The sequence below is a fragment of the Astatotilapia calliptera genome, chromosome 3 (assembly GCF_964374335.1).
Source record: "Astatotilapia calliptera chromosome 3, fAstCal68.1, whole genome shotgun sequence".
Taxonomy (NCBI): Eukaryota; Metazoa; Chordata; class Actinopteri; order Cichliformes; family Cichlidae; genus Astatotilapia; species Astatotilapia calliptera.
The window spans coordinates 66,563,463-66,573,761 of NC_137424.1; the positions used below are offsets into that span (position 1 = coordinate 66,563,463).

The 10,299-nt window shown below is 40.1% G+C and overlaps 1 protein-coding gene and 1 long non-coding RNA gene across 2 annotated transcripts; both read right to left on the minus strand.

Annotated features, from left to right (window-relative positions):
- Nucleotides 1-1,349: 1,349 nt before the first annotated feature.
- LOC113019525 (sialoadhesin-like) lies at nucleotides 1,350-3,119 on the minus strand. The gene is made up of 4 exons (XM_080298841.1): nucleotides 2,857-3,119; nucleotides 2,532-2,777; nucleotides 2,278-2,445; nucleotides 1,350-1,804 (listed from the first exon to the last, which is right to left on the minus strand). The coding sequence occupies exons 1-4, from the start codon at nucleotides 2,876-2,878 to the stop codon at nucleotides 1,791-1,793; spliced, it is 450 nt and encodes a 149-aa protein (XP_080154967.1). The 5' UTR covers nucleotides 2,879-3,119; the 3' UTR covers nucleotides 1,350-1,790.
- Nucleotides 3,120-5,394: 2,275 nt separating this feature from the next.
- On the minus strand, nucleotides 5,395-9,925 carry LOC145422550 (uncharacterized). The gene is made up of 2 exons (XR_013903860.1): nucleotides 9,677-9,925; nucleotides 5,395-8,010 (listed from the first exon to the last, which is right to left on the minus strand). It is a non-coding gene; the product is annotated as an uncharacterized LOC145422550 (long non-coding RNA).
- Nucleotides 9,926-10,299: the final 374 nt, after the last annotated feature.

The following is a 10,299-nucleotide window of genomic DNA, read 5'->3' on the forward strand; positions in this document are numbered from 1 at the left end:
ATGATGGAAAACTGATCAAATCCAGCAGCAAACATCAGCACACTACTGCAGGTAAAAATCATTACAACTAATAAATGTCTTGTTTATGTTTCTTAAATTTATGCGCTTTTTAAATGATAAAAACGTGTTATTGTCGTTATTATTTATTTAGTATTTTCTTAAAAGGTCATGCTATGTACAGTAAACACAGCCAAACATCAGAAAACAGAAAAATGTAAAAAGTAGTAAAAGTCAGTGGCACCGAAGAATAGAAAGGAGAGAAACAACTAAACCTGTCCTGTGGGTTTCTTTTAAACCACCATATCCTAGATTTAAGCACAACATGTCATTTTTTTCCCCCCACTCTCAGTTTTATTTTCACAGCGCCAAATTATAACAGCTGTTGCCTTGAGGTTCTTTCTGTTAGCTGGCGCTAAATAAGCTAAATTAGCGTTTTTAGCTTAGCTTGCCCTGGATTCAGCTTTAAAAAATATGATCGACTGTTTCCAGTAGAGTTCCATCATCTTGTCATCTTTTACCCTCTCAGAGCACCGTGTGTTCGAGTGTCCAGACCATTGCATTTTAGATTTATTCATGTCTTACACATCATCCCAACTCTTTGGGTAACTGAACAACTTTAACTAAAGTGAATAGTTAGTCTAATTCATTACTGTGCCCTGTTTGAAATTAAATGTTTAGCACACAAGGAACAACAACTCACCATTAACAGACTTCTACAAACACAGAGCAACCAGCATGTGATCTACAGTATGATTGTAGGCTTTGACTAAGCTTTTAAAATATGTATCACTAAAATGATCTATACATTCTCTTAACCACTGATCAGGAAGCAGGAGGGCTGGAGCTTCTCCCTGCTGGGATAGTATGAAAGGCGGGCTGCACATCAGACAGGTTTCCAGTAAATCACAGGGCTAAGAAAGACAACTTAGCAATCTTACACGCCTACATCTAATTTGAAATCACTAGTTAACACCTATCATGTCTAGACTGTGGGAGGAAGAACTCAACACTGTGAACTGTTTTAAGCCGCACCACGTTTTAGTTTGTAACCATGAAAACAGGTCTGTGATGGTCACTGCCACTCAGAAGAACAACCAGAATGCTTTGCAGTTTGTTACTTCCTAATGCAGGCCTTCATCTCCTCCTGAGCCAAAAGAAAAATAACTATCAGAACATTTGATATCTGCACATTAAAGCCCATGACCTTTGTTCTCATTTTGTCTGAATGTCTATATTTAATAGTACAAAAGACACAAATTATATGTGTTACGACCCGACTCGAAATGACCGTAACAAGAGCGGAGTGTCCCGCGACTTCCCACGCCCAAACAGACACAGCCACAGCATCGGACTTTTAACAACAATTTATTCACAACAATGACACTCACAGTAGTAGAAGTGTATGATTTCAGGGTGAGCTAAGGCCAACACAACAAACAAAACTCAACCTAGGCTTCGGTTCCCCTCTGACCTGTTCAGGGAAAAGAAAACAAAGAAATGACACAAATAACACAGTCTGACCTCCCTGGTCTAAGAACACAGGAGAAAAGAAGGCTTCCCAAAATAATCGGCAGCTCACCCCTACTTGCTCCGCACTTCACACACATGTCTGACTTTAACTAAGTAGCTATGGCTGCGGATGCGGATGCGGATGCGGCTGCTCCGTCTGGACCTGAGGCAAGTGCATGGGAAGTCTGCCAAACCCCACACCGCAGCGCTTCAGTCGTCCGTTTATAGTTCACGTCCACAGCAGGAACCAGTTACATCAGGCCGTTCCTTAGGTCCACCAATCACAGCCGAGCCCCTGCACAGGTGAATTTGCATACACACATTAAGAAACAAACAAACCAACAACACATACACGTAACAATATGTTTGATACCTTAAATTACGATTTGATTTAAAGAGCACCTTATGGGCAGTATATGACATGGTGGTTAGCACTGTTGCCTTACAGTAAGAAGGCCCTAGATTCAAATCCACCTTTTGTGTGGAATTAGCATGTTCTCTTTCTTTTATACTCTCCAGGTCCCTCTTCAAAAACAAGCATTAATAGAGTTAGGCTAACTGATGATTAACTGTGAATGGTTATCTGTCTCTGTGGCCTGTCCAGAATGTACCTCACCTACCTGGGACAGCCTCCAGGATATTTATAATAAAGAAAACTCCACAGAGCTGCTTTTAACCAAGCTTCAGCTTTCCTTTGGATATTGTTTAAAATTGAAAAACATACTAACGTAAAACATTCATGGAACACATAAAGAGTGAAAGTCTCACCTTTAAGTTTCCTGTCAACATGTCGTTCCACCAAAACAACCAGTAACATCACTACTAACACAACACAGACTGTTCCAGCAGTCAGCAACACGGAGACAAGTGGAGAGGAACCAGCAGAAGAGGCAGGTGGAGGTGTGGATGTAGGTGGAGGTGTGGTGGTGTGTTTGTCTAAAATAAAGCAAACACAGTCATTAAGTTGTCGTCACATTGTGAATGTTGAAAGCTGCAGAAACACAGACAGGTGAGTGTGTCACCTGTGACAGTGATCCAGCTGGATGGAGACTCTCCATGACCGCTGATGTCACACTTGTAGAGGCCTTCATCAGACCTGGAAACATGCTGGATGGTCATGTGACCTGTAGAGTCTTTCCCAGTGAAGACGCCATCTTTGAAGAAAATAGCTGGGAGGTTGGAGGGAGTGGTCTTTGTTTTACAGAGCAGAGTGACGTCATCTCCCTCCATCACAGGGAGGACAGGACTCTGCAGGATCACTGATCCACCTCAACACAGAGATAAACTACAGCATTTCATCCATTTACACACAGCTTCATCAACACTAACTCCACACACTCAGCTTACCAGCGACTGTCAGGTTAACCATGTTACTGATGGGACCCTCTCTGGACTCACACCAGTAAACTCCACTGTCCAGCGGGTCGATGTAGCTGATGTTACATGAAGAACCATCTGCTACTCCCCACTCCTCACACTCAGCTCTGGTGTCTATGCTTGTGTTTCTCCTCAGAGTCCATCCAGCAGAGCTGTCGTCCTCCTCACAGCTCAGAGACACAAAGTCTCCTTCAAAGGCCTGAGAGCTGCTGGGACTCACAGTCAGACGAGCTGTGAGGGTTAAAATTAAATATTTAATTGTTTAGCAAAGTAATAATTATACTATTTTTTCTGTGGTTAGGGCTTCCACCTTAAAGATGTTAGATTAAGCCAAGAAACAAATATTTGAAATATTTAAAAGAAATCACTGACCTTGGTTTGTTGTCCAGTAAAGCATTGAAGCCATAACTAAGGATAAATGACACTTAGGTTAGTATTTAAAATAATAGAGGACTGAGGTTTATTTAGCTCATTTTCAAAAGCTAGAACTGGAAAAAAACAAGGCAGAGATGATAATAACTCTTTTTTGAAAGGAAATTTTAGCTTTATTCATAGATCTCTGGTCCACTCACATTATTGTGCAGTCACGGAAATGTGCAACATGTGTTACACGTCCTCTCTGAATACTCCACAGTCAAAAAATGCTTTTTTATTAATAGTTAGTCTGATTATAATTAGAAATGGGAAACATTGTAACTCTGAGGATGAAGTCGTGTGTCCACTTTAAAGTTAAGCTGATATAATAACTAACTAAACTCTGTCAAGTTCACTGGTTCACAGGGTAAAATTTCCCCTTTAACCTGCTGCTCAGTCCATTCAGCCTTTTTTCTTCTCCTCCATTATTGTTTATTAACAGAACAGACAGTAAAAATTCAACATTTAAAAGAAAGATATTCTTAACTTACAGAGCAGAAATAGTAGAGACGCGTCGTCCATTGTCCTCTTGACTGATGTGGCCTGTTTTCTCTTTTTGTCACAGAGCAAACCCCGCCCTCCTCCCCATATGCTTTTTTTTTTGTCTATATGTAAGATGTGTGTAACAAGTATATTAAACTAGAAAATCAAAAATGTTGTTGAACAGAAAATAGTAAAACAGCAGAATCTCCAATGTTTAGAATGTTTTTGCTTTTTGAAAAACATCGACTCATTTTGAATTTGAATCACTGCACAAACTGAGAACTGTGGAGACCAAGTGACAGTTTTTCCCACATATATATCTTTAGTTGCTCGAACATACGAGCCTCCTTTTGAGAAACTGGTCTGTGCCCATAATCATGTTTGCAGTCTGCATTCATGCTGTTTTACACCAGTTTTGACCCCACCATCTAAATGCTGAAGCATTAGACTAGACTATGTTTTTACAATCTTCTCTGATGTTGGTGAGCCTGTGTGAATTGTGACCTCAGTTTCCTGTTCTTAGCCGTTATTACGTCCTTTGTGCTGTGCATACTGTGCTCTTCTGCATACCTTGGCTGTAATGAGTGGCTATTTATGTTCCCTTACTATTAGCTTGAAGCAGTCTGACCTCTCTCATCATCACTTTTCAGACAATTCTCTGTAAACCGTAGAGATGGTTTTGTGGGAAAATTCCAGTAAGTTTCTGAAATACTCAGACCAGCCGGTCATTCTGATGTTCACTTGGGACCAAGCATGGAAATATCTGTACTTCTAATGCTGGTGTGCGCTTTAATAGCATGTTCATTTGAGTGTTCATTTCTTTATATATGTTTGCGTGCCTACCTCTGAGTGTCTCAGCCTTTTGTGGGGACAGAAATGAGCTGTTGTGAGTTGCAGGTGAAGCTATATTAGCAATGGGCTGTGGTTTGAGACTGATATGAATATAAATGTGAGAGTAACAGATACCACACGGTGGCTCATCAGTGTGAACCGGGGGCACAAAAAGTACCAGTATATTTAAAGGGTTAACATTAAAAGTTAAAGATGTATATCATTTAATGTGACATTATAGGGAAAAATAACTGATGTTTGTGTAAAAGAAAATATTTGGCCTAATATCATTTTTGTTCACTAAACAGGTGGATACATGCCACAACATTAGAACAACCGACAAGTACAGTTAATGACATTAAGAGCACTCCCCCAGCAGGAGAGTTTACCCCATTACACCAGAAAACACTCAGGACACAGGCTCCAATCTTCTATGGCCTCATTACTGCAATGCTCTAACACTACATAAAAAAAGATTAACAATAATTGCATTAAAACACATCTTATTGTTTGAGATAATTATAATTTCAAATATATATATTTTTTAAATATAAAAACCTGTTTTGCACTGTGTGATCTGAAAGTGCTGTATGCTGTGAACTGAATGCTGGCAGCACAGCACATACATAGGAGGAAGTGTGCAGGAATATACTCTGGAAAAACAGAAAAACATCCTGCAAAAGTAAACCAAGCCTTTCCCAAGGCAAAGAAATGGGATATTCTTCAATGACCAAGTCAGTCAGTTGATCTCAGCCCAAAAGAGCCACTTTTCAGTTTCAGTTTTTTTCAGTTTTCAGTTTTATTTGTCATATGCAAGTTAGCACAGGGTCAACATTGCAATGAAATGTGTTTGACGAGCAGCAGTCACTCAGCAGCATAGTACAGTAGAAGAAAATATAATATAATAAAATAAAATAAAATAAAATAATAAAAAAATAGAAAAATAGTAAGGAGCAAAATATTAGAGAGACATGGTAAAAAAGAAAAGATGACTAAATATAAAAGTATCTACAAATATAAATATATGTACACCAGTGATTAAATGAGAAAATCTTGAAAAGAAATATGACGGGAGGGCAGATGGGATATTGCACAGGAATGAGCAGCACTTTTCAGTTAGTCGATACAAAACTGAAGACAGAGAAAGTCACAAAGAGCAAATCAACACAGTAAATGCCTGACAAAGTTTGTCAAGGATGGAAACAGCATCTGGTGATGTGCATGGGTGATAGACTTCAGGTACTCATTGTTCAGGACTTTAGGACTTCAGGCCAAGTAAAACCTGTGCTTCTATTTAAAACAATGTAACTTTGTCTAATTACCTTTGAGCCTCTTAAAATGGGGGATTGCTCATAAAAATTGCTCCAATTCATAACCAATAAATGCCATGCGGCTGTTAAACCATTAAATTAAAGCTGGAAGTTTGCACGTCAGTCACATTTTGATTGTATTGTCAAATATGTTGTGGTGGTGTACAGAGGCAAAGCTGAACTCTCCTCTAAATTATGTCCATAACTATAACACCCACTGCTGCTGATAACACACAACTCTGTTACTGTGACAACTTTATTTAATAAAGTGCATTAAATAAGAAACACAACACATAAAGTATCAGAACATAGTTCATGAAATTTCTTTACAATAAAAACTAGTTACAAACTGACAAAATACATTCAGATAATTCAGAGACACCCTTTCCTCAGATTAATGAAGACAATGTCTACACTACAGTCACAGACCTTACAAGACAACAATGAACTGATAACTGATAATGAAGAAAGAAAAGTTTTTACGGCACAATGTTTGTCGAAGGCTGTGTGGAGGTGAGATAAAGACCCAAAATGCAGGCACAGGCTGACATGTGAGTGAGCTTTTATTGAAGGAGAGTCAGTGTTGGGAAGGTTACTTTTAAAATGTATTCCACTACAGATTACAGATTACATGCCCCAAAATGTATTTTGTAACGTATTCTGAATACTTTGGATTACTTAATATATTATCATGCTTTTTACAACTACATGAATGTACTATTGCTGTGTGATTTATTACTTTTACTGAAGGCTACTCATGATACCAACACCAACTAGATGTTTAAATCTTAATATAAAATGAGTAACAGTAGGGTGGACATTAGGTAAAGCTGCACTTGTTGCAGTGATCTTGTATAGAAAACTATTTGGCGCGTATATAAAACAGGTCCGCGGCTCTGAACCGTAGTAAAGGGACCTCTGGCTAATACGTCGGGCTCGTAGCCAAAAACTAGCTTTACTTTGTTGTGTGGGTCAACTTTTCTAGCGAGAGACAGAGAGAGGCGTTGAAAGGCTGCTCCAACGGGACTTATTGTTTCGGAGGAAAACACGAACACAGCGTACAGTCGAGTCTTAATAGCTTACTTACAACTGGGCTCGTCAGGCACTCTCTTTGGCTGCAGTGGTTATTATTATATTTACATGCTCCGGTTTTTGCTCGGTGACAACTTGTACTTTTTGGCTCTCCTTTTTCTCCCTCCTCGCACTCACAGACACATAACGGGTATGTCAGCACGGACTACACTGCCTATGAGGCTACATTCTTTAGGGCTATGCTTGTAACACTCTGCCTGTTGCCTTCATCCATCCATCCATTCACTTCTGCTTATCATTTTCAAGGTCGCGGGGGGTGCTGGAGCCTATCCTAGCTGTCATAGGGCGAGAGACAGGGTACACACTGGACAGGTCGCTGGTCTGTCCCATGAAACCCATGAATAACCAATGATCAGGACATAGAACTTAAACATAAAACACTGGAAAACACCCAGGACCATGACAGTTCGTGAGCTGGTAAAACACAGTTTCACGTCAGGTGTAGTTCCTACAGATTTTAAACATGCTGTAATCAAACCCATGGTTAAAAAACCTGCTCTTGATCCTACAATTCTTGCAAATTGCAGGCCTATCTCCAAACTACCTTTTCTTTCCAAATTTCTTGAAAAGATGGTTCACAGCCAATTAACGACATTCCTGGAAAAACTTAAATGTTTTAGAGGTTCCAGTCCGTTTAAACAATTTCATAGCACTGAATCAGCCCTTTTAAAGGTTTTTAATTACATACTGACTCTGAGGACTGTGTTGTTCTTGTGTCTTTAGATTTGACAGATGTGTTTGATACAGTGCATCATGCCATTTCACTCACTTGTTTTGAGCAATGGGTGGGCATTAGGGGCACAGCACTGGCGTATAGAAGGGCGCAGATCAGTTTAATGCTGGGTTGTGCTGTAATAGTTATCCTCGGTCAGAAGCAGAAGCTGACATCCAGGGAGTAGATTGTAACAGGTGGAATTTATTTGCATTCAGATTGGTGGTACAAGGAGATGTGGCATAGTGTGGGAGGATGTAGAGGGGGGATGCGGGGTGGTTTCTGCGATCAAGAACAGGAAAAGCATTAGAACATGAATACAGATTAAAGGGTAAGAGAGCTAGCCATGAATTTCTCTACAACAACTATGCTACGGTTGAGCATCAGTTTGACAGTGTATACATTTATTAAAGCACTACCTAAATTAAGCCACAAGATGGCACTCCAATACAAGGGACAAATATTCATATTGAGGCAGTTAGCAGTCAGCCCTCTAGTTAACCACTACGTAATACAATAATATTACAGCACACAAAGTTATGTGAATTGGTAAAGGGAACAAATAAAGCTGGAACAAGGCCAGAAACTATCAAATAACTGAGCCACCATAGCTATCATTAACTAGCACATATGCCAAAGGTAGATAGGGGCGATGCACACAAGTAATAGGGCAGAGCATCTTAAACATGGACTGCTAACTCACACACCATTCACAACAACCACGGGGTGGGCTATTCGTTTTTCCTCCCAGCAGCTCTCTTCTCCTCTCTCATCAGCCCAGGAACAAGTCAGGCTATCTCATGAATCCCACAGAGGCTGCTGGGTAATGTAGTTGATGCTTACACTGACTTTTCTACCACCGCATTGGTTCAGGTCCTACTTTGCCAGGCAAACTTTTTGTGTTAGTCTCTGTGACCATGTGTCGTCCTCCGCTCGTCTCTTGTGTGGTGCCCCACAGGGCTCAGTTCTCGGCCCCCCTTCTCTTTTCTTTGTATCTGCTCCCTCTTGGTTATATACTGAGAAAACACTGCATTGCATTTCACTTCTGTGCTGGTGATTGTCAGATTTATGTCCCTCTAAAGAAAAAACACACAGCCTTTACTTCAGTGTCTTAATGACATTAAGGTTTGGATGTCTTTTAACTTTTTAAAATTCAGTGACAAAAACCCCCCATGTGTATTTAGATTCCTTGGCCCATTATAATAAGCCAACTGTCACAAACCTGGGGGTCAAATGGACTGTGATCAGTAACTTCACAGTCAGATTAAGATAGTGGTAAACTCAAGCTTCTTTCAGCTCAGGCAGCTGGCTAAAATAAAGCCAATTCTTTCACGGCAGCACTTTCAGACAGTTATCCCTGCCTTTGTTAGCACTCGGCTGGATTACTGTAATGCACTTCATTGGATTGGATAATACTTGTGTTTTAACAGTGGAGATATAAGTATTTTATTTATTTTTATAAATAATTTATTTTTATAAATAATTTATTTAAAAAAATAAGTATAAAAAGTAAGTTTGTACTATGTGGTCTGCAGTGTGGAGAAGGTTACTTTTAAAATGTATTCCATTACAGAATACAGAATACATGCCCCAAAATGTATTCTGTAACGTATTCCGTTACGTTACTCAATGACAGTAACGTATTCTGAATACTTTGGGTTACTTAATATATTATCATGCTTTTTATAACAACGTGAATGTACTATTGCTGTGTGATTTATTACTATTACTGAAGGTCCGCGACTCCGAACTGTAGTAAAGGGACCTCTGACTAATACGGCGGGGTCCCTGTCGGCTCGTAGCCGAAAACTAGCTTTACTTTGTTGTGTGGGTCAACTTTTCTTGCGAGAGACAGAGAGAGGCGTTGAAAGACTGCTCCAACGGAACTTATTGTTTTCGGAGGAAAACACGAACACAGTGTACAGTCGAGTCTTAATAGCTGACTTACAACTGGGCTCGTCAGGCACTCTTCTTGGCTGCAGTGGTTATTATTATATTTACATGCTTCCAGCTCCCGATTTTCCTCGACGACAACTTCTCCCTCCTCGCGCTCACAGACCCATAACGTGTATGGCAGTCCATTCTCCCTGCAACACGGACTACACTGCCCATGATGCTACATTCTTTAGAGCTATGCTTGTAGCATTCTGCCTGTTAGCTTAGCACAACAACAACAACAACGAAAAGGCGCTCTCTCACCCCGGAAACACACAGTCGCGGAGAGAGAGAGAGAGAGAGCGTCGCCCTGTAACAAAACCCAAACAGTCCTGACCCGCGACAAAATGAAACAGGAAAGTACCGCAGTGTAATCCATTTATTTCAACAAAGTAACTGTATTCTGAATACCACCTTTTTAAACGGTAACTGTAACGGAATACAGTTACTCATATTTTGTATTTTAAATACGTAACGGCGGTACATGTATTCCGTTACTCCCCAACACTGGTGGTCTGAAAGTACCAGATGCTTTCAGATTATCTTTCAGTGTTGGAGAGCTTGTTGGTGCAATTTAGTGTCAGTAGATGGCAGCAATGTCCCTGTAGAGGCTAAGCCTATGCTTGAAGCCACTGA

What these genes read in the sequence shown, in the direction of transcription:
- LOC113019525 (XM_080298841.1), bottom strand. Translation starts at nt 2,878, where the DNA reads ATGGTTAACCTGACAGTCGCTG. An exon ending in GGTTAACCTGACAGTCGCTG is followed by an intron (nt 2,778 to 2,856) that starts GTAAGCTGAGTG and finishes CTCTGTGTTGAG; the next exon opens with GTGGATCAGTGATCCTGCAG. An exon ending in CAGCTGGATCACTGTCACAG is followed by an intron (nt 2,446 to 2,531) that starts GTGACACACTCA and finishes GCTTTATTTTAG; the next exon opens with ACAAACACACCACCACACCT.